We start from the raw sequence: 25,012 nt of genomic DNA on the forward strand, positions 1-25,012 counted from the left end.
CTCTCCTGCAGCCCCCCCCCCCCCAGCCTTATCGCTCCTCTCCACCTGCTCGGCTGAGCCGGGTTGGAGGCGGCCTTGGGGCCGGGGCCAGGCTGCCCGCGGTTGGGGATTGTTAATGACTCTCCCGGGGCTCTAATCTCGGCCTGGCACGGCCCGCGCTCACTGTCTGCCCGCGCCTCCTGCGGGGGGCTGATAAGGAACCATCTGCAGGCGGGCCCTGCTTATCGGCCCGCACAGCCCGCCTGTGCGGAGCGATAATGGGGGGGGGTCTGGGATGGCTCTCCCTCCCCCTTGACCCCCTCCCTCACTTTCCCCGCCCCCCAAACCCCACCCCCACCCCCGCGCTCTGCCTTTGTTCTAGCAGGCAATCCTACGCTTTTGGGGGGGCCGGGGTCTCTTCTCAGTGCGGGAGGTGGGGACGCCCTCCCATGCGGGCGACTCCGTCCCCCTCCCGTGGCAATCTGAAGTCCTTCCGCAGGCACCCCACTCCCGAGCCTGGAGATCCGCCTTGGTGCTGCCTCGACTAACCTGGAGAGGTCAGGGCTGCCACCTTGCCCCCAGATGATCGTGTCCAGGCTAGTGCAGTTTTCCTCCAGTCTTTCTTTCTCCCTGTCCATCTTCAGTGTCTGTCTGTCTGCGCTGCTTTAATCTTTCTCTTTTCGGGTCTTCTGCTTTCTCTACTCCTTTCTAATCTCTTCATTTTCTATTCCTCTTCTCACCGTCCACCTCTTATGATTTTTTTGGGGGGGGGGGGATGGTGGCAGGGAATAGCAGGAATGAGGATCTGGAGACTTGAATTTGGTTCCGGTTCGGATATAAGCTTGCTGTGTGACCTTGGGTATCTGTTAACCTCTCTGGGCTTCAGCTTTTGCCATATAGAAATTTCCCCAGGAAGCTACTTAAAGGGTGGGAGTAGTAATACAAACGCGGATCTCCCTGAAGGGTGGTAAAGATCAAGCCTGTGAGCTCATGAAATATTAGAATCCTAGATTTTCAGAATTCCAAGATGATAGAATTTTATTATCAGAGAATTCTATTCTCTTGGAATGATAGAATGATAGAATTTTGGAGATGGAAAGGGCATTTAAGCATCATCTTAGTTCAATCACTCCATCACTTCAGTTGTCCTGATTCCTATCTAGTCACTGGTTCCAGATGATTCTGGACAAGTTATGGGATCACATTTTTGTTGTCATGATCTTCTTCCAGAATGACAGACAAACATCATCATCATCATCATCATCATCATTTCAGCCTCTTTCCTGATTCAGGAGTTTCCCCCCAAAACATTCTGGGCAGGTTCATTCAGTCTCTTACTGAATCACTTCCAAGTGACAAGATTCTCACTACCTCTAATCCAGCCCAATTCCTTCCAGTTTTGTATGACTCTGATTTTCCCCCCCTTTCTTATTGGATAAAAAAGAAGAGAAGAGTGCAAAACTGGAAGGCTGTACTGATCTTTATTTCCCCAGAGGGAGGGGGAAACAACTTTCTGATAGATTTGAGCAAGGGGCTTCTGGAGGGGCCAGGATGGACAATCACAGCAATCATTACCTACCAGTGGTTTTTAGTTAGAGAACTGAGTTCAGGATGAGTAGGGGGCTTTCTGTTCTTTAATGGAAATCTTAGTCCTGGACCACTTATGACAACCATTCTAAGGAAACAGAAACCAAAAATGGCAAAAAGCTCTCCTTTCAGGCCCAGCTTGAAAGGACATGACTCAGCCTTCTATAAATGGAGGTGGCACACCAGCAGTTGACCTGAGTTTTGGTCCCAGGTCTGCCATCAATTTGATTCATAAACTTGGACAAATGACTCATCCACTCATCTTCTATAGATTTCAGCTTCTCCATCCATAAAGTAAAGGCCTCGGAGTGGGTGATCATGGGTGACATTTAGGAAGCACTCTATGGGTACCACTTCATTCACTTCTAGCAATGAAGACTGTGAAAAGAGACAATTATCATCTTCAGTAGATAGATGAGGAAACAAAGACTCAGAAAAATTAAGTGATTTGCCCTTGGTAACACAACCATGCCATCGGAGAACAAACTGAAACCAGATCTTTTTTGGCACTCTGACATGTTGCTTTCTGGGGTCCCTCCCAGATCAGAGAAATTGTGTTCTGTATTCTCAGACCCTCTTCGTCTTGACAGTCCTTATTCTGTGTCTCGGTGTTTCTACCCATTCTGACATTTTGTGGTTGATATTCCAAGGTCGATTGGTTGGTGTCCTTTGTTCTTGAAGAAAACCAAAATGAGGGGTGGCTAGGTGGCATAGTGGATAAAGCATTGGCCTTGGAGTCAGGAGTGCCTGGGTTCAAATCTGGTCTCAGACACTTAATTACCTAGCTGTGTGGCCTTGGGCAAGCCACTTAACCCTATTTGCCTTGCAAAAAAAAAACAACCTAAAAAAAAAAGAAAACCAAAATGACATCATTAAATATAGGGTAGTCTGTCTGTGACTGAGAGACAGTCATATATGTACATATTTAACACTCATACATGTGTGTTTTCACATATGTGAAAATAAATATAAATATATGCAAAGTATCTAAATCAACACAAGAAGTTTGGGAGGGAGGACAGGAAATAGTTTATACATAAGATTGTGCCTAAGTTTTATCTTAAAGGAAAAGAAGGAATCTGACATGGTCTATCAAAAGCACAGAGAAGGAGGATGGAGAGAAAGACAGAAGAGGGGAGAGAAGGTCAGTGTGACTGGATTGCTGAAAGCAGGAGAGTAACATACAATGAGACTGGAAGGTCAGATGGGGGCTAGTGTGCACAGGATTTTAAAAGATAAACTGAGAAATTTATTTTTGACCCTCAAGTCAGTAGGAAGCCAGTCCTGAAATTCTCTGTTATATGTTTAAAGCTCCCTCTCAATTTTTACATTTTATGTTTTATGTTCTAAGGTCCTTCTCAGTTCTGATAGTCTGTGTTTTAGATTGTAAGGTCTCTCTCTCTGACATTGTATGTTTATGTTCCAAGTCTCTCCTGGTACTCTGTTCTTTGATCCTGCTTTGAGTTCTATAGTGCAAGGGTTTCTACTAACAATTCTGACTCTTCTCTCCCTTATGTTGATTTTCCCATTTTTCTTAGATTCATCCCACCCACTTCACACACAAAAGCTCAAGGGGTCCAAACTCCCTTCCTTCTCCAAGTTGGGTTTATGCAATGGGCAAACACTATGAAAGCTGCAGAGAAGAGAAAAATGGATTTGCACTCTGAAAACTGTCTTTCACTTCCCTTTTTTGTAAAGTGGGAACTCTAAAATGATTCATGATCTATTTGCCACAAAGTGATATTGTGGGTAAAACAGTATTCCCATTCTTCAAGTGTTGTTTCTGCAATATGATTAATATGGATTTATGTTTAACATAGTTATATGTGTATAATCTACATTAGATTGCCTTCTGTCAGGGGGAGGAAGGGGAGAGAAATGATGTGGAACTCAAAATCTTGCAAAAATGATTGCTGAAAACTATCTTTACATGTAGTTGGAAAAATAAATACATAAAGTATTTTTAAAAGATTAAAAAAAAAGAAAATGCTTTTAAGAACTTGAAAAAGGAGTTGTATCTGCTTTGAGAAAGACCCAGAAAAGGAAGTTTTCTTGTCCTTTATCCTGCTCAGATCACATGTAAAGGACTGTGTTCAGTTTTTAGAGGTCACAATTTACATAGGATTTTGACAGACTGAAAAATATCCATAAGATTCCAGAAAGGATCTGATATCCTGAAGAGGACAACAGTTAAGGACAACACTAGGTTTAGAATACAACTTTAACAAGAAAAGTGGTTTAGCTTCATAAGATTGATTATAGACACCATCCAAATCACAAATGATCATCAAAAGCATTTGCCATGACATTATAGGAAAAAGACCTTCCCAGATATTCCTGTTTGTATGTGATATGCTCATCATAATGTGCTTCAGAACATTAAAGCTTTCTCATAGAGATCTATATCTTCCTAAAAGAGTCTGGCCTGATCATCCACACAGAAACTGCCAAGTGGATGGAGAATATTTGTTGCCTAGATTGTGATATGCTGTATATAACAGCATATAGCAAATAACCCATAAAATATATTTATGTCTCCATATATTTAGGACAGACAGGACAAATAGAATCAATTAGAGGGAGGAAAGTGAGTGGGAGTGCCTGCAGGAAATTTCAAAGCTCCTTTAATGACCCCAAACTTTTCCCAGAAATAAAGGTTCATCTTTTTAATACCAATATTCTACCACTGCTGCTATATGGACACTGCATTGTGTGAGGGATTAAAAGGGAGTCTCACCTAAATATTTCCTAGAAGGTCATAGAGAGGGGTATGTGGTGACTGAGACCAACCTGCAACATATTACTAATAAAGAACTCTTAATGAATCTTGAATAGTTTTAATGAATGGATGAGAGATATTTTGTTGAGAGTCATCAAGATAGAATTTTGCTTTCCCAAATTGCAGACTTTTTCATTAAAAGAAATAGGCTGGCAACATTTTGAAAGAGATTCCTCCAGCTATAGAAGAAATAAGCACTTAAGAATTCAGTCTTCACTTTTCCTCTTATGTCTCTTGGAAATTGCATTAAGTGAGGAGGGGTAGAGAGGAGGATTTCTCTTCTTTCAGCTTTGGATTGGCAATAGTATCTTGGAGTAGTAGCACTTGGCAATGCCTGTTGGAATAACAGCCAACTATGGAATCCAATCAAGGTGGTAAGAAGAAATAAGAATCTGGTTCCTGCAACTGGTATCTTGCTTGAGAGATGGCAGTATCTTGAGCCAAACATACCAATTTTCATGGGATTTTAGCTCTTTTTTTTTCCCCTGAAAGTGCATAAAAGTACCTTAGACCAGGATAGCAACTGACGTCAAGATGGAGGTAAGGTGACTATAGCCAGATAAGGAAGCAACAACACTCATCCTAGAGAAGTATTTAGTGGCACTCATCAGAGATCACGGTTGGGGAGTGTAGAATGAGGACATTAATGGACTGGCAGTCATGCTACACTGGAGACTTTATATCTTCCTCCCAGAGATGTACTCTTCAATCTAGCAACAAATGTGGGAATTGCTGTTTTCAAAGGATAAAATGTGGGACAAATCCAAGATTAGATATCTATCCAAGCCACAAATGAATCATTCTGCTCTCTTATATATAAGCAATTGTATTAGATTGCATCATATCACATTATTATATTATAATTGTGTTAGACATTAGATACATTGTTCTATTAAGCAGGTAGATAGCTCAATGGGCAAGAACATTGCATTTAGAAATAATAAAGAAGAGACCTGAGTTCAAGGAAGGCATCAAAGCCTTACCAGTTGTGTGACCCTGGATAAATCATTTCATTTTTCTCAGCATCAGCTTTCCTTTCTTTAAAATGGGTATGATGATAGAACCACCTTCATAGGATTATTCTGAGGATCAAATAAGATAGCATATATATTTAATTCTTTGCAAATCTCAAAATGGTATATAAATGCTGGATATTATTTTATATAGCAACCAACCACATGTCTATTTCACAAGGGGGGAGCTTGTCTACATGTCAACATAGGAACTTTTTTGCTTTAATGATTCCTGGTTACTTCTATTGCATTAATTTTTTTCTTTCTTTTTATGATTTTTTTTTGAATTTTAGAATTTTAGCTCTGGTTCTAAAAATTGTTGAATGTTTTATCCATTGCATTTTTAGAAAAACTATGGTAGCTTCAGTAGCAATTTCAGTCTGCTTAGCTTTGGACCTGGCCTTTGAACTTCATTTGTCTATCACTGCAGGTTTTTAATTTTCAGAGGCTGGTTATTTCAGTTGTTTTTTTTTTTTAACTACTTTAGGGGTAGCTAGGTGGATGAGTGGGTAGGTGACGCAGTAGATATAGCACTGGTCAGGAGTATGGAGTATGGAGTACCTGAGTTCAAATCCGACCTCAGACACTTAACAATTACCTAGCTGTGTGGCCTTGGGCAAGCCACTTAACCCCATTACCTTGCAGAACCTTAAAATAAAATAAACTACTTTTATGACGTCACCTTTTAAATTTAAAATTTCAAAAACTTTGCTGAACTCACAATTTAAATTAGAATCATTGCTTCAGACTTGAGGTTTTCCTTCAGGTTTTGGTATGCCAGGTATCAGTCTTTATTTGTTTTTGGTTCAATCTGGTTTTAAATTGATTTCCAATATTTTTTCCCCCCTCTGGCTGAAGGTATTTGGATTTCTTTTTTTTTTAGACTTTGGTAGTCTTTGTGAAAGATCTATTTTGACATTTTGACATCTGGAGTTGTTTCCTGAGGAATATTTTGGGGACACCATGTTATTTTCAACATTTTTTTCTTTCATAAGCATTAATTTTCTGAAGATGGGAAGTTATTTTGATTTCATTCCTTAGTTGATGCTACAATTAACATGTTATTATGCATTTTGTCTATTGATGAATTTCATTGTTGAATGTGTTTATAAGAGAGTTTAAATCACTTCTATATGCAAACTATATGCTGATGCTTTTAAATTCATTGATATTATTTCCTGATCTGATTTCAAACTGCTACTTTGATATTGTATCTTTGATGACTAGCATGCTAATTCCATAGAGTACTGTGTAATGTAAAATAGGGTTCATTTGCTATTTTCATTAATATTTGAATATGGATGTTGGTGATTTTCTTGATGATCTTTGATGAGGGTAATCCCAATACTTTTGAACTTAGGGTCCTTTGTTAACTTAATGGCTTACTGAATTCTCCTCAGCTTTTTAACATCCTTTCTACAATATGACCCCAAGAATTCCACACAATATACCAGGTGTGGTCTCATCAGGGCATAATATAACAGGACAATCAGCATCTTTTGATGCTATTCCTCTCACTGCAGTTTAAGATTTCATTAGTTCTTTTTAATTCATATCTTATTGTTAATATGAACCTGGAGCCTGCTAAAATCCTCAGATATTTTACAGAAATAAAATTTTTCCCATCTTGTATTTCTGAAATTTATTTTTTGAAAGCAAGTGTCAGAAATTTTTGTTTATTCCTATTAATTTTATCTTCTTAGATTTAGACCAATAGATTAGACAGAAAAGAATATTTCTGTATCTTTTATGCTATTAGTTTTCCTTCCCAGTCTGGTGATACCTTTAAATTTGATAAGCATGTACCTTATGCTATCCACATCACTGATCAAAACATTAAACAGCTCAGGGCCAAGCTCATATCTCTGAGATACTTCCCTGGAGATCTCCTTCCCGGCTGATGGACTGTTAATGATTAATCTTTGGATACAAACAGTTCCAAATACATATAACTTGAGTTAAATGAACTAAAGTAATATGGCTCATATCTTTCCATCTTTTAAAAGAATAAGAATAGTATGAAACATTTGTTTAATGTTTTACTCAAATATTAGAAAACTTTATTGCATTCCCCTAATTTACTAATCTAGTAATTGGTAAAAGAAAAGAAAGGATAGAAGGAAGAAAAAGAAAAAAGGAAGAAGCAAAGATAAAAGGAAGGAAGAAAAGAAGAAAGAAAAAGAAGCAAAGACAAAGAATGAAGGAAGGAGCATGGAAGAAAGAAAGAAGGAAAGAAAGAAAGGAAGGAAGGAAGGAAGGAAGGAAGGAAGGAAGGAAGAAAGAAGTGAAGACAAAGAAGGAAGGAGCATGGAAGAAAGAAAGAAAGAAAGAAAAGAAAGAAGAAAGAAAGGAGCATGGAAGAAAGAAGAAAGAAAGAAGTAAAGGGAAGGAAGGAAGGAAGGAAGAAAAGAAATTGTAATCAGGCATGATTTCCTTTTGATAAAGTCTTGTTGATATTTCATTCCTTCCTTTTTAAGGTAATCACTAATAATACCTTCTAGAAATTTGCAAAGGATCTTGTAAAAGCAGGGATCATTAATCTCTGTTAAGGATTCCACTATTTCACCTGGGAGTGTATTTGTCAAGACAGACTCAGAAACTTTTTGAAAACAATTATAAAACACTTCTCACACAAATTAAATCAGATTTAAATAACTGAGCAAACATCAACTGCTCATGGATAGGTAGAGCTAATATAATAAAAGTGACAATTCTACCGAAACTAAACTACTTGTTTAGTGCACTACCAATCAAAATTCCAAAAAATTACTTTAATGAGTTAGAAAAAATTATAAGTAAATTCATATGGAGAAATAAAAAGTCAAGAATTTCCAGGAGCTTAATGAAAAAAAAAAGTGCAAAAGAAGGTGGCTTAGCCCTACCTGGTCTAAAATTATATTATAAAGCATCAGTCATCAAAACTGTTTGGTATTGGCTAACAAATAGAGTGGTGGATCAGTGGAATAGACTAGTTGCAAAAGCAGGAGACGATTATAGTATTCTGCTGTTTGATGAACCCAAAAGAGTCCAGCTATTGGGATAAAAACTCCCTCTTTGAGAAAAACTGCTGGGATAATTGGAAGTTAGTATGGAAGAAACTTAGATTAGACCAACACCTAAAAAACACCCTTTACCAAGATAAGATCCAAATGGTTACAGGACTTAGACATAAAAAAAACAATACTTCAAGCAAATTGGAAGATCAAGGACTAGTTTACTTGTCAGATCTATGGAAAAGGGAGCAGTTTATGACTAAGGAAGAGTTGGAGAACATCACCAAAAACCAGCTTGCATAGATAAAACCACTGTAACCAAGATCAAAAGAAATGTAGTAAATTGGGAAACAATCTTTACAACTAATGATTCTGACAAAGGACTCATTTCTAAAATATACAGAGAACTGAGTCATATTTTTAAAACAAAAAAGCCATTCCCCAATTGACAAATGGTCAAAGGATATACAAAGGCAATTTACAGATGAGGAGATCAAAGCAATCCATAGCCACATGAAAAATTGCTCTAAATCATTAATCATTAGAGAAATGCAAATTAAAGCTTCTTTGAGGTACCACCTCACACCTCTCAGACTGGCCAATATGACCAGAAAGGATAATGATCATTGTTGGAAGGGTTGTGGGAAATCTGGGACACTATTACACTGTTGGTGGAGCTGTGAACTCATCCAACCCTTCCGGAAAGCTATTTGGAGCTATGCCCAAAGGGCAACAAAAATGTGCATACCCTTTGACCCAGCAATACCACTACTGGGTCTATACCCTGAAGAGATGATGAAAAAGGGTAAAAACATCACTTGTACAAAAATATTTATAGCAGCCCTGTTTGTGGTGGCAAAGAATTTGAAATCAAGTAAATGTCCTTCAATTGGGGAACGGCTAAGCAAACTGTGGTATTATGTATGTCATGGAACACTATTATTTTATTAGAAATCAGGAGGGATGGGAATTCAGGGAAGCCTGGAGGGATTTGCATGAACTAATGCTGAGTGAGATGAGCAGAACCAGAAAAACACTGTACACCGTAACAGCAACATGGGGGTGATGTTCAACCTTGAAGGACTCGCTCATTCTATCAGTGCAACAATCTGGAACAATTTTGGGCTGTCTGCAAAGGAGAGTGTCATCTGTATCCAGATAAAGAGCCATGGAGTTTGAACAAAGTTCAAGGACTATTCCCTTTAATTTTGAAAAAAAACCAGATATCTTATTGTCTGAGCTTGTTACCTCTTAGACTTCTTGTCTCTTCCTTAAGGATATGATTTCTTTCTCATCACACTCAATTTAGATCAATGTACAACATGGAAACAAAGTAAAGACTGATAGATTGCTTTCCGTGGGGGTGGGGGGTGGGGGGAGGGAAGTAAGATTGGGGGAGGAAATTATAAAACTCAAATAATATCTTTAATTAAAAAAATTAAAAACAAAGGGGCAGCTAGGTGGTACAGTGAATAGAGCACTGGCCTTGGAGTCAGGAGTACCTGGGTTCAGATCTGACCTCAGACACTTAATAATTTACCTAGCCGTGTGGCCTTGGGCAAGCCACTTAACCTCATTGCCTTGAAAAATCTAAAAAAAAAAAACCCAAAGAAGATACTTCCTTATACTTTGTCAGTATCTTTGAAAATACCTATTGTGGCCTCCATTAGGATTTAAAGGCCTTACTAAGAACTGTTCTGCTTTTCCTAGTAACTTCAGAAACATCTTAGGGCTATGACTAACAGTAAGCACTTAAATGCTGTTGTTTTATTGACAGAAATATCAGCATTACTCTTGGTAATAGGAATAAGACATTTGAATACAAAATAAGTATTATTCTTAATATACCTCTTGCTTCTGCTTTTACTATAGTAAAAGTATTGGGATGGAGAAATTAAGAAAAAAGAAAGAAATAATAAAAGAAAGACAAAAAAAAAGGATTCCACTATTTCCTCCCTTAGAATCAGCTCTAGACCCCAGATTTCTCTCCTTACCTTCTTCACCTTTTGATCAAGAAAAACTCACATTTTTTTTCCATCTTTTAGTAGAGAAACCTTCAGCAGATTTCCAAATACTAGAAAGCATTAATCATTACTATCTATCCAACTGCTGGTTTAGACTTTTGAAGTATCTCTTCAACTCTCCATCCATTTCTCCTTTCTGTTTGAGTAGTTTGTTGTACATTCACACCTAAATTATAGGATCATTGACTAACAGCTGGAAGGGACTCCGGAGTCCTTTTAGTCCAATCAGCTTATCTTACCAATGAGGAAATGAAAGCCCACAGAGTTTTAGGTAACACTTACAAGGTCACACAGGTAGGGAATAGTGGACTGAAGAAATAGCATGGTGATGCTCAGAGGCATATTGAGACACACACACATTTTTGGACATGGCTGATGAATTTTGGTTCAATATGCATATTTGTTACAAGGGTTTTGTTTTTCTTTCTTTTTATAAGGAGGGGGAGATCGGAGAAAGAGGAAATAATCAAAAAAAATAAATTCTAAAAGGACACAGATATGGGAATTATTATTTGAGAAGGGGAATGCTAACTGGGCCAGTTTGATTGTAACATAGAGCCAAACATTCTAGCCTACTTGTGGTTCCATATCCCATTTTTAGGAGTCCCCCCATGACTGGTATACAGTCTCTTGGAAACTTTTTAAAAGTTTAGCTGAGGAGTCTATTACTAAAGTCAAATTTTTATTTTCCCCTCTCCCATTTTATTTATCATCATTCTCCTTTCAGAAATTATTTTGTATCTACTCCATATATTTTACTTTTCATCTTTATTTTATTAATAAATATTCTCCAAATTTATTTATCTGTATACGTGTTGTTCTTTCCAACACCAAAAAGTAGAATGGAGTCAACTTTAGGGGCAGAGTTCTCTCAGCTTCTATTAGAATGTAAACTTTTTGAGGACAGGCTTTATTTTTGCCTCCATATCCCTAGCAAATGCTTTAGGTTTTAAAAAAAAATCCCTACTCAATAAACATATGACTAAGTGACCAGAAGAACCCAAACTATGTCATTCAATTTTGTAAAAATTTATGTTTTTGTTCTTGCAAGGCAATGGGGTTAATTGACTTGCACAAGACCATACAGCTAGGTAACTGTTAAGTGCCTGAGTTCAGATTTGAACTCAGGTCCTCCTAACTCCAGGGCCAGTGCTCTATCCACTGTGCTACCTAGTGGCCCCTGCATTCTTGACAAGATGTCAGATTTGGATATAGAGACAAAAATGAAAGCGTCTCTACCTTTCAAGAACTGTTGAGTTGAAGGAACTCTGTCAGTTTTTCTCCGTGTGTGTGTGTGTGTGTGTGTGTGTGTGTGTGTGTGTCTGTGAATGTATACTATCACAGTTACCATTTTAGATACTTCTCAAGAATGTAACCACACCTCTCAGCACAGAAGAGCACTGTCTTTCTCCCACTCTCAATTGCTATTAGGAATAAAGAACCCCATTCTCTGATTCATGTCTTATATCCTGGGAGTATAAGGATTTCTGTATGTGGGTGGCAGAAATGATGCAAATGTCTGGTCCAAGTGGTCCAGGATACCTGGGGTGGGTGGTGGCTGCTAAAGAGCTCCTCAGATTAATTGGATCAGACATGGTTACATTCTTGAGAACTCGGAGCCTTCTTTTCATCCTTTCTGTTCCCTCTCCTATCCAAGCACCCCCAAATCCTGCTTATACTACCTCATTGATATATTCTACATCCTCCCCATTTCTCTCAACTCCTCTGAGTTCTCTTCACACATAGGCTATGGCTAATTCACTTTATATTGCTAATCTACTTTAAATCTCTTTCAATGCCCTTATTCTGAAAATGGGGATATTTCTTCTAATGATGCTTCTGTGTGAGAAAATAGAGTGGTAAAACTTTGCTAACCTCAAGGAACCAGGAAGGAGCATTTTGTTTATTTATTTAAAATTTTTTTTAAAATTTACTTATTCTTATTTTGTACAAATGATGTTTTTTAGACATTCCTAAAATATTCTTGCTTAAGAGTAACCCTAACACCCTCCCTCCAAAAAATATAGGCCCGCACGAGCGATAAAGTAAAAGGGAAAGAAAAACATTAAGCTTAAAATTAAAATACTAATAACAATAATAATAATTGTAGGTATAGCCAGGTGGCCGTCTGATGGAGCACTGGCCCTGGAGCCAGGAGCACCTGAGCCCAAATCTGGCCCCAGACACCCAACAATCACCCAGCTGTGTGATCCCGTGCAAGCCACCCCAACCCCATTGCCCTGCAAAAACCAAAAAAAAGAGACCCAAAATAAAATAGTAATAATAATAATAGTAATAATAATAATGATAGTAGAGGTGGCTGGGTGGCAGACAGAGCACTGGCTCTTGAGCCAGGAACACCTGTGTCCAAATCTGGCCCCAGACACCCAACGATCACCCAGGCAGGCCGCCCAGCTCCATTTGCCCTGCAACTACCCCCCAAATAATAATAATAATAATAACAATAATAAATGTGCTTCAGTCTGTGTTCCAACACCACCAGCTCGGTCACGGGTGGATCACATTCTTTAGGATAAGTCCGTCACAAAAGTTACTTCCATATTTTTTCACCGTTGCCATTGCTGACCGCAACTCCCTCCATTCGTACTTCTTCACTACCATGTGCTTTATTTTCTCTCTCCTTTCACTCTGACTCTGCTGTAGGGTCGCTGAGTGGTGCAGCAGACAGATCCCCTGCCCTGGGGCCAAAAGGCTCTGAGCCCACATACCACCCCTTAGGCCCAGCATCCATCTGGTTCTATGGTCCCGGACAGGCTTTCCAATCCCAGCTCCTTACAAGAAGTAAAAAAGAAAATGTGTTATATCTGATCACCCCCCCCCCCCCATGGTCCACCCTCTCCTCCATCACTCACATCCCCCTCTTCCCCCTGTCCCCCTTCTCTCGGAAGGAGCTTTTTAATATTATTTTTAATTTCATTTAAGGCAATATGATTAAGTGACTTGCCGAAGGTCAAAGTTAGGCAATTATTAAGTGTCTGAGGTTGGATTTGAATTCAGGTCTTTCTGACTCCAGGACCAGTGTTTCTATCCACTGCGCCACCTAGCTGCCCCCAGGAAGGGGCTTTTAAATAGATAATAGCTTCTCTTTGATGTAGCCTATATCTAGGCTAGCCACCAGGGGACACTCTAGTCTTAAATTGTTATTGCTCATTTATCATTTATTGGGAAAATGTGAATGAACCCAAACAACAGAACCTGAGATTCCTGTGAAGTTTCTGGAAGGAATCTTTAAATCTAACTCCCTTATTTTCTAGACTGGGAAATGGAGTCTCAGAATGGTTAAATGACTTGCCTACAGTTGAGATAGGTCTCTGGCCCAATGTATTGTTATATTGGATAAAGCCACTAGATGGTGATCAAGGATTGAACCACACTAATTCCCTCTGGCTACAGGTGAGAGAGATTAATGTCTGGTTTTGCAAGAATGATTTTTTTCCCCAGCATCATCCTGGTTCCCATTTCTTGGGATATGAATCATTCACATGATAAAATTCTTTGGGGGGTTTCTCCTGTACTCCAGGATGAACACAAAATCCCCTGACATTTCACAACTTGACTTCAAACTTCTTTTTGTTTTTAAAAATTCAATTCAGTTTTATTTTCAGTTCTAAATTTTTTTGCTGGACTTTCCCATTCATTGAGGAGATAAGAAAACCAGAATCCATTCTCAATATATAGTCAAGCAAAATCAAGAGTCCTTTAGAATTGTGGTTGGTCATTGTTCCAACTTACTTTTTCGGATGATCACACATACTTCCCTGCCATACCCTTTACCAATAAGCCAAACTACTTTTCTTGATGTTTCTCATAGATAATATTGCATATTCCATCTCCATGCCAATGTGTTGGTTGTTCCCCCCCCATGCCTGGAATTTCTCCCTCCTCCTTTACCTCTGCCTAGTTTTTTTTAACTTAAAGATTTTATTTATTTTGAGTTTTACAACTTTTCCCCTAATCTCACTTCCCTCCCCTCTCCCACCCAGAAGGCAATTTGCCAGTCTTTACATTGTTTCCATGTTGTACATTGATCCAAATTCAATGTGATGAGAGAGAAGCCATATCCTTAAGGAAGAAATAAAAAGTATAAGAGCTAGTAAGATCAGACAATAAGATATCAGTTTTTTCCTAAATTACAGGTAATAGTCCTTGGTCTTTGTTCAAACTCCACAGTTCTTTCTCTGGATACAGATGGTATTCTCCATTGCAGATACCCCCAAATTGTCCCTGGTTGTTACACTGATGGAAGGAGCGAGTCCATCAAGGTTGATCATCACCCCCATGTTGCTGTTAGGGTGTACAGTGTTTTTCTGCTTCAGCTCATCTCACTCAGCATCAGTTCATGGAAATCCCTCCAGGCTTCCCTGAAATCCCATTCCTCCTGGTTTCTAATAGAACAATAGTGTTCCATGACATACATATACCACAGTCTGCTAAGCCATTCCCCAAATGAAGGACATTTATTTGATTTCCAATTCTTTGCCATCACAAACAGGGCAGTTATGAATATTTTTGTACAAGTGATGTTTTTACCCTTTTTCATCAGCTCTTCAGGGTACAGACCCAGTAGTGGTATTGCTGGATCAAAGGGCATGCACATTTTTGTTGCCCTTTGGGCGTAGTTCCAAATTTCTCTCCAGAAAGTTTGGATGAGTTCACAGCTCCACCAACAATGTAATAGTGTCCCAGATTTCCCACAACCTTTCTAGCAATGATCATTATCCTTTCTAGTCATATTCTGCCTAGTTTTTCTTTTTTTTTAAGACAGCTCCAGAGCCACAATTTACATGATGCATTTGGACATCCCTTCCAGGGGTACCCCTCCCATTAATCTTTATCTGTTTTGCATGTAACTATGTGTATATGTTATCTCCCTTTACAAGGTTTCTTCCTCACAAATAGATTATTTATCAAAGCAGTACTCAATTGAATAAAGTAGGTTATAATTCAAGATCATTGGGTTGCATAAGGATAAAGTCTGAATCTCAGCTCACCAACCTGGTCTTTAGAGTCTGATTTCTTCAGGTGCCTCTTGTTCTAAAACCCCTCACAGCCCTGACATTCTGTGTTCTAAAGTCTATCCATTTAGGGTTGAACAAATGAGATAATATTTATAAAGTGTTTGACACATAGTAGGCACTTAAAAAATTCTTGATCCCTTTGTTCTCCCTCCAACCTCAGCTTTGACATTCTCTAACTTAAAGCTCTAAAGTTCCCCTCAGCTCTGAAATTCTTTGTTCTAAGTTCTAAGATCTCTTATATCTTGACATCCCAAGTTCTAAGGTCCCTTCCAGCTCTGGCAATCTAAGTTATAGGTCAAAGTCGACCCTTGACATTCTATTTTCTATGTTTGATTCCTTAAAGCTTTAACATTCTATCATGTTATGATTCTGTGAGTTATCCTGCCACCTTGTGGTCATGTTTGAGAACTCCCAATCAAATCCTAAAATGAAGAAAGTGAAAGGAGTGAAAGGAGAGAGAGACAGAGTTAGCTAGCTAGTTAGGTAGCTAGAAAGTAGAAAGGGGAGAGAGAGAGAGAGAGAGAGAGAGAGAGAGAGAGAGAGAGAGAGAGAGAGAGAGAGAGAGAGAGAGAGAGAGAGAGAGAAGACCCAAAGTAACATACAAAGGAGAATACCACACTATCATAAGAACAGTAGACAAGTGATCAGCATGGTGAGAGGATTTCAAACTGAGTTCTAATGGGATCAACTGGAGTTGATGTTAACTGGTTAAGGGAAAAGGGGAGACCCTAAAGGAGAGACCTGAATACTGTCTCATGTCTCTGAATAGTTATCACCTAGAGAAGCATCATTTTACCCTATTTGGTTCCACAGAGTAAAACTAAGAACCATGAGTAACTTGAAAAAAAGTAATGTGGACTCCTTGCACTTGGATCTGTCCCAGAGTAGAATAGGCTGCCCTTGGAAGGGAGTCCCTTCTTACTGGATATCTTCAAACAAGTCTGATGTTACTTGTCCCAAATGTGACAGAGGAACTTCTCATTTTGACAAAATGTTAGGCTGGATATTAACCTGAGTTCTGTTCTAACTGGGAGACTCTGTGACCTTGGCCAACAATCCCCCAAGTGCTTAATGAAGCGTAGTCATCCTAAATGATGAGTAGATGACATTGGGTTGAGGGAGACATGGAAATATCTTGGGGATCAATGCCAAGGAAGATGGGAGCTATGTATGGTGAGGAAACCCTTCTGTCCCTTGGACAATGCTAGATTTTCAAATTTTCTCTTCTGATCCTGTTTCTATAAAGAATACTCTCATCAATAACATTTAGTCTCCTACCTGTGACTCAGGTCTGCCTGAGCCCGTAGAGAAGCATCAGAAGGGTGGTCAAGGATGTAGCTGTCCCTGACTCTGGATGCCAGGTATTATGGTCTAGACCTTCAGTACCTAAGATTTCAGACAGTTCTATCATAGGATAGTTATGAGACTTTGAGACAATGAATGACTACCCCAACACAGGAGCATTATCAAGGAAGCATCAGACTAATACATGCCTTGGAACATAACTGCTCACCCTCAACAAGGCAATCAGCTCTTCAGTCACAGTCTAAGGGTCAATTCAGAGAATAAAAATCCCAAAGATCAGAATCTCTGCTCTCAGTTCTTGTATGAAAGCATTCCAGGATGGGAGGGAGACAGTGTCCTTTGCAGGGCTAGTGATAGATTGGTTCCCTTTTTCTAAGGAGTTATTTTTTTTTAGTTTTGTTTTTTGCAAGGCAATGGGGTTGTGTGGCTTGCCCAAGATCACACAGCCAGGTAATTAAGTGTCCGAGGTCAAATTTGAACTTAGATCCTTCTGGCTCCAGGTTCTGTGCTCTATCCACCGTGCCACCTTGCTGCCCCTTCCTAAGGAGTTCTAAGGATTTTTCTGTTTATCTTATGAAAGCAGGGCTTCAAAGAGTCACCACACAATGTAGTAAGATCAGGGTCATCATGATCACCTTGATTCCAGGGGAGAACCATTGCAGTTATGATAATAACATAAATAATAATCTATATTTCCATGACAATTTGCAGAGCATTTCTCTCTCAGGAACTCTGCAAGGAGAACTATAAGTGTATTTATTCCTATTAAATGAATAAGCAAACACTTTTATAAGGATACAGAGAAGTTAATGGCAAAGTCAAACTCTCCTCTTTTCCACTCTTCTTTCTATCTTCTCTTTCCCTCCTCTTCTCTCCATTTTCTCCCCCGTCTCTCTAAAGTCTCTCTCCCCTTTCTCCTTCAAGGTAACCAGTGAATTAATTAATTGATAAGCATTTATTTAGTACCTACTGTATGGCAGGCACTGTCCTAAGCCCTTGGGACCTCATCTCTGTGACCTCAGAGATTCTTGACCTCATTCTTACATTCTGAGTCTGTGTCCTTGATCCAGTGAGATAAACCTTAGTAATCCTATCTCAGCATGGTATGGTGGAAAGAGAAGACTTCATTTGACTTCAGGCTGTTACCAAGTTCTAGCTGTATGGCCTTGGGTTTATCTCAACCCTAAGTCTTCATTTCTTCCTCTGTAGAATGGGAATGCTAATCCCTGTTATTTCCAACTCACACATTTATTGTATGTGTTAGCACTAAATAAATGAGTTGCTCATTCCCCTTGTCAAAGTCACATTTATCCTCATTCATGGTCCAAATAAAATGACAAGAGTCACTTTTGGTTTTCTACTTGCTAGATCATTTGTGGTCAAATTCTCATTTTCTCTGCGTGTTATTTCCCCCTTCTCAGCATTCTTTCTGTCTTCTCATGCATACAAGGAACCTAGGTTTATTTTTGCATTACCAATAAGTGGTTCAAACCAGAAAAAAATTAGGCAAATTTCTCCCTACCCTTAGGCTCTTCCCAACCCCCAGATCCCAAAACCCATCCCCAAGTAACAGCAAAAAGAAGAAACCCTCATTTTTGTAATATTTGTATGTATTTATTTGAATCATTGGCTATTTAGTGAAGAGAGTTTCTAACTGGGTCACAGTATTCATCCCTAGGCCCAGAACAACTAGTGGAATGGTTTTAGGTACAGATGAATCCCATTCTTAGACCTGAGAACTAAGTGGGGCATTGGGATGGGAGTCTTCTCTGGATCTGGCTCCAGCTCAAAACGGAGAAGGGTCAGGGCCAGTCCTACCTTCAGCTCCATTATGGCATATTGTTGTCCAATGCAGTCCCTGGGAAGGAAAAGGAAGAAATTTTGTTTTGCTTTCCTCTTAAAGCATGTTGATGTTAAACCTTAGATCCCTGAATAGATATACTGAAATATATTTTCAGGATTCAAAAGATTTTGAGGTGAAAGGGTCCTTAGAAATGTTTAATTCACCCTCCTTATTTTTACAAAGAAATAAATTGAAGTGAGAAAGTTGGAATTAACTTGTCCAAGGACACCTTGGTACTGAGTAGCAGCTTTAATAGTATGATATCGTGTTATAGTAATTTGTTCATTTTATATATTCAGGTACTCAGTTTCCTTCTCCACTGCTTTAAGAAGTTTATATTAAAGAAAAATTTGGAATATCATGAGAGTTATTCTATACTTCCTATAAGAGAAAAATGACAGATATTTGGGTAGAGATGTGATTCTCTGCTGTAATTTATCTTTATTTTTTGATAACTTATGACCTCTGTTACCAGAAAGGTTGAGTAAAGAAGCAGCAGAGTATCTTTTTTTTTAAAAACTATATTTATTTATGGCAATAGGGTTAAGTGACTTGCCTAAGGTCACACACCCAGGAAATTATTAAGTGTCTGAGACTGGATTTGAACTCAGGTCCTCCTGACTCCAGGGCTGGTGCTCTACCCACTGTACCAACTAGCTTCCCCCAGCAGCAGTGTATCTTACAAGTGCAGGTAAATGGACAGCTACTGGGAAAGGAAGGTGGGAAAAGAAAATACCTATGGCAACTTTCCTCCATCCTTGAATAGGTGATTTTGGCCTGGACCCTTTGCTTCATGATTCCCATGTTGGCCCTCCTCCATTTCTTCTTCCTCTGCCACAACTTAGTCCTACTTTCTTTTTCTTCTTTTGCAGTGGTCCTATACTATTATGCAGCTAGCTATTTGTTTCTCTCGGTGGCCTTTCACTTAAGATGTCTCTCCATGGTCCTGAACTAGAATCTCCTTTTACACAACATCCTCAGGGCATGCCAAAATCCTTCACTCAAGCAGAACAGACTTCCTGTGGAAATGTCATTGTTAGATTCAAGGAGATTTTCAGGCTTTATAGAAATGATGAAAAATTGGGAAATGTTCTCACCTGTTACAAAATCCCAAGGCTTTCATTCATTGGGAAATTTCACTGTGTTGCCTCTAGGTATCCTTTTTTTGGAAACTGACCTATCTATATCCCTCTATTATTCTTTATTTTGCTATCTCAGATTAAGCAGATGATATGGAACATCAAATTCTTCTTACATATGACAGCCCTTCTAATTCATGAAGATAATCATCATGTAACTATGCCCCAATTTACCAGAAAATACTCAATATGTAAGATTAAAAACAAGGTAGTCATTCAACCACTCTTCATACTGTAAGCATGACCATAATTCAAAGCCCAATGCTCTATTTCAACACCTAGCTGCCCTTTAAAATGTCCAGTAGTCTTTTTTTTTAGGTTTTTGCAAGGCAAATGGGGTTAAGTGGCTTGCCCAAGGCCACACAGCAAAGTAATTATTAAGTGTCTGAGGCTGGATTTGAACCCAGGTACTCCTGACTCCAGGACTGGTGCTTTATCCACTGCACCACCTAGCTACCCCTTCAGTAGTCTTTAAATTAGCAAAATTGATAACTTTTTGTCAGTCCTGATCCTTCTTGATTTCTCTGTAACTTTTAGCACTGTTAATCCCCTTTTCCTTCTGGCTACTCCTTTCTAGAGTTTTGTGACATTGTTCTCTCCTGGTTCTTTTCTGATCTCTATGACTGTTCCACTGAGTTTTTTATTTTTTTGCTGGTTCATCATTTAAGTTCTGCACTCTATTCATGAATATTTCCCCAAAACTCTGTCCTCAGCCTTGTCCTCTTTCCATTTTAAATTGTTCCACTTGATATCATCTCTCATAGGATGAACTGTCTTCCTTTTGCAAATGATTCCTGGATCTTTTAATTTTTTCCTGCGCTGCAGTCAAACAGCTCTAATCGTCTCTTGGATAGCTACTGGATGTATGGTAGAAATCTCAGATTGAACAGATCCCAAATCATCTTTTCTTGCCATCCTTACTTATAACTGTGATTATTAACAACAATTAGAACCTACGGAGCACTTGACATGCTTTTGGTTATGTTCTCTCATTCATTGCTCAGGATGTAGGCATTATTACCTCCATTATTATCTCCAGGCGTTATTATCTCCATTTTATAGATGTGAAAACATGGTTGAAAGTCTGAGTGACTTGTTTAAAATCCTTGACTAAGGAAATGACTGAGGCAAAATGCCAACTCAGGGTTTTCTGACTCCCATCTTATTTACATTGCTATGACTGTGCATTCTTCTCTCAGTGTTGAAGGTCCACAACCCAGGTGTCACCCTCAACTTCTCATTCTCGCCCATACCAGATATCCAATTCATCAAAAATTCTTTTGTTGTTTTAACCTTCTCATCACTACCTACATACATTTTCTACTTCCCCTCCATTCTTAGTTTAGAACCTCGTAACTTCTCCACGGAATGATCAAATAGCCTTATGGCTGGCATCCTGGTCTTCAAGTCTCTCTTCACCCCAGTCTTTCCTCCCTTGAGCTTTTAAGGTGAATTTTCTAAAGTATCACTCTGATCATGTCACACACCAGTTCAGTAAGCATTCGTGTCTCCCTAGCAACTATAGGATCAAATATCAAATCCTCTCCAGTTTTTAAAGCTTTTTAAATCCTCACCCTTTCTACCTTCCAGCCTCCTTGAACCTTGTCTGTTTCTGAAGATCCTGCAACAATGGGTTCCCTCAAACATGATACTCTATTTCTGCATGGATCGCCTCATCTTCCTTTCCTCCTAAAATCTGCTGCCCTCTCCCCTCTGCCTATTGTTTTCCCTTCCTTCCAGTCTCAGCTTACATCTTAGCTGCTGCAGGAGGTCTTACCTGATTCCTTCAATGTTTTAAGACTATTTTCAATCTCTTCTTTATATATATCTTATATATTCCTAAATATTTATGCATGTCTTCCATTAGAATTTTGGAAGGCAGAGGCTGCTTTTGTTTTTGTCTTTATTTTTTATCCCAAGTGCCTATATAGTAAGCTCTTTTTTTCCTTTTTGCAAGGCAAAGACATGACCTAGCTGACCCTATATAGTAAGCTCTTAATAAATGTTCATTGTTAGGTTGATTGGCTGACTGACTCCTACGCTGATTACCTATAGACTTTTAGTCCATGGAATACTACCTTATTTTTCCTGAACCTTTTGAAATCTAGGTTACATTCCAGACTATGCACTGCTTTTCTCTCCTCTATTACAATTTCTTTTTTTTTTGCAAGGCAATTGGGCTTATGCCCAGGATCACACAGCTGGGTACTTATTAAGTGTCTTCCTGAATCCAGGGGTTGGTGCTCTGTCCATTGCACCACCAAGCTGCCCCTCAGTAATAGTTTTGATATCCCACTAGTATCAGGGCTACAGAGAAAAGTCTCTGATTTCAAATCTTGTTTTTCACTTGATTTCGTAAGCCTCTCTTAAAGTCATACTTGCTTAATAGCTATGGTTCCTTCAGAGGTTCCATCTATCAGATTTTCCCTCCTCATTTACCAACCCTGAGATGTGCTCTCAGAATCATTTTTCTTAGGGTTGTAACAAGTCCTTCTGCTCTATCTCGATGTTTTCTGAATTCCCCTTGTGACCAGTGGCACATTGCTATCTTCAAGATTGATGTCTAAGGTTAGTGCTATAGGTTGTGGCAAATGAACCAAATAGTCCCCTTTGTGAAACCTCCTGTGAAAACCCTTATGCTTAAATACCTTTGTTCTCTGCCTTTTGCTTTTGGGATAAGATACACATCCCTTACCTGAACATTGAAGCCCTTCCATAGTCTGATTACAACCTAACTTTTATTTTATACTGATCATCTTTTATACTCTGTGTTCCAAACCTACTATATGATAAATTACTTTTTGAATTAGATATTCTGTTATCTCTCTGAATCAGCCAGTTATGGTCATAGCTTCATCCAACAAATGAGAACCCAAGTGAGGAGATAGAATTAGGAGGGCTGAGTTGCTGAGGGGGGGGAAATGGTTTTCAAATAAAAATTTGTGGCCATTTTCATTATGGTACCCCAATACAATCACTTGGTGTAATCTCACCTATGTCCAGCTGAGAATGGCAAGAAAGCATAGGAGTGTCTCTTCAGGGAATTCTCTTGGGAAAACCTTTGGGGGTCAAAGACCTGTAATGAGACCCCTCCCCAAGACATTATAATTAATACTTGTTTTTTTATAATTGCTCAGAAGTTGCCACTAGATAAACATTCAAGATTTTACATCAAATTTGGCTCTCCATGCATTGAACTCTAATTGAAAAAAATTAGTGATTTTAGCCGCACTATATTCTTTTCTAAAGAAACAAATAGAAATAAGTTCCCAACGATAAGAATGACAGATTCAAACTTTGCTATCAATTTTCTATAAGATAAATACTTTTCTCTTCATGCTATACATTAGATCTTTGATCCTAGAAGTCTTATAACTGGACTTCCATAAAAATAAGAAAATGAAGGAGATATTTATTAGTTGAATCTTGAGAGGTTTATAGCATGAAACAAAAAAAAATCCAGGGGAAAGAGTTCTTTTATGGTCCTGAATAGATGACTTGGAAGACTGACACATTCTTAGACTCCACGTTTTTGTTGTGGACTGTCCTGTTGCAGTTTCTCTGGGTCATTTTCAGAGCTCATACAGGGTACATACTCTGGACATACTGTCAGAAGCTTCTACATGGGTCCACCTTGGAATATAATTATATCAATATTTCAAGGATTCTGAATTTTTTTCATTGGAGGCCCTCTCTCAGTAGAAACCACAGTCTCTCCAGGTGTTCCAAGATAGACCTTCTTCATGACTTGATATGGCTGAAACTTTAAAAAAAAACTATCATCTAAAAGCAAACCTCTGAGTAATGAATTTCTAGACTTGACTGGTCCTTGGAAGTCAGATATCTACTATAGTATCCATCTATAGGACCATACTTGAGCCACTTAGGAGGTGAAATATGACCTTCGAGAGCAGTGGTGCCAACCTTAAATAGAAATGGTAGTCACTAAATCACAATAAGGATCTTTGCAGACCACATGGTGCCTTAGAAAACCATTAACATTATATATTTATTAATTGTGTTCAACATTTCCTAATTAAATTTAAACTGGTTTGGGGAGCCCTCAAGATTATGGCCCATGGGTCACATGTTTGACACTTCCATTCTAGTTTTTTTCTCTTTAGGAAAAAATTTAGAGAGCCCAGAATCACCCCCTTCTAAAGAGAAAGTCATTAAAAGACTAGTGAAAGATCTATGTAATACTCCTTCCACTCTATATTTCCACTCCTTAAAATCAATCCAACTCCATCAAGTCCAGGCTATTGAAAGAAATTTGTTTTAATTCTCCCTTTTAAATGTCCTCCCCTGCCATCTTCCTCTGAAGATTTTTCTTGATGTGGAGATAATCTTGAGGAGCTTGAAGGCTTTACCTGAGGAGAAACAACTTTCTAGATCTTATTAAGCTGGTCTAGCCTTGAACTAAGGGTCAGCACATGAATCAGGCTCTATTTTATGAAAACCTGCTTAGGGAAAAGGGTCGTTAGCAAGAGGTGACTGGAGGTGATATATTTTCTCAGATCCAGCAACTTACAATGGGCATAAACTGGGGTCATGATGGGTGGAAAATACATGTTCCTTCAAGGAATAATGAAAGAATGTTGGGAGTTAATGGTCTCTTTGTTGTTAATGGAGGGAGAACCTATATTAGTGAGAATTATTTCAGGACTTGAAGTCACTTAACTCATTGAATCCTTGGCTCATAGACTTAGAGCTGAAAGGTTCCTGAGAGACTTTCAGGTTATTACATTTTATGGGGGAAGGATCTGAAGTTTAGAAGGCTTAAATAGGTTACTCAAAGTAGTGTGTAAGAAACAGAGGCAGAGTAGGAAACAAGATCTTCAAATCATTTAGGGCTGTTGGGAAAGAACAATGTGATTTGTGTATCTGCCACAGAGTGGGTTGGGATGTGACTATTTCTGTGAAACATTTGTGTAGAATGAATCATACCTGTGGGTTTTCCCAGATAGCAGGGTTGTGATGGAGAGCCCAGATGTTCAGGACAACTATCATACCTAAACAGGGGGAGGAAGTGGGGGGAGACACAGACACATACAGAGAGAGAGAGAGAGAGAGAGAGAGAGAGAGAGAGAGAGAGAGAGAGAGAGAGAGAGAGAGAGGAGAGGAGGAGAGGAGAGAGGAGAGAGGAGAGAGGAGAGAGGAGAGAGGAGAGAGGAGAGAGGAGAGAGGAGAGAGGGAGAGAGGAGAGAGGAGAGAGAGAGAGGAGAGAGGAGAGGAGGAGAGGAGAGAGGGAGAGAGGAGAGAGGAGAGAGGAGAGAGGAGAGAGGAGAGAGGAGAGAGGAGAGAGGAGAGG

General features: G+C 39.0%; 1 protein-coding gene and 1 long non-coding RNA gene across 2 annotated transcripts in view; one reads left to right on the forward strand and one right to left on the reverse strand.

Moving 5' to 3' along the window:
• Positions 1 to 352: 352 nt before the first annotated feature.
• Positions 353 to 25,012, forward strand: part of LOC141512507 (uncharacterized) — a 38,309-nt gene continuing 13,649 nt past the window's right edge. Inside the window, exon 1 of the long non-coding RNA XR_012475521.1 lies at positions 353 to 2,765. This is a non-coding gene — a long non-coding RNA (uncharacterized LOC141512507). The remainder of the gene's footprint in view (positions 2,766 to 25,012) is intronic.
• LOC141512506 (cytochrome P450 4X1-like) overlaps positions 18,353 to 25,012 on the reverse strand; it is a 34,016-nt gene continuing 27,356 nt past the window's right edge. The window contains exons 10-12 of the mRNA XM_074221504.1: positions 24,649 to 24,713; positions 22,695 to 22,777; positions 18,353 to 18,577 (exon numbers count right to left, since the gene is read on the reverse strand). Coding sequence (XP_074077605.1) covers positions 18,409 to 18,577; positions 22,695 to 22,777; positions 24,649 to 24,713 — 317 coding nt within the window. The 3' untranslated portion in view covers positions 18,353 to 18,408. The remainder of the gene's footprint in view (positions 18,578 to 22,694; positions 22,778 to 24,648; positions 24,714 to 25,012) is intronic.

This window comes from Macrotis lagotis, chromosome 2, assembly GCF_037893015.1.
Source record: "Macrotis lagotis isolate mMagLag1 chromosome 2, bilby.v1.9.chrom.fasta, whole genome shotgun sequence".
NCBI classification, from domain to species: Eukaryota; Metazoa; Chordata; class Mammalia; order Peramelemorphia; family Peramelidae; genus Macrotis; species Macrotis lagotis.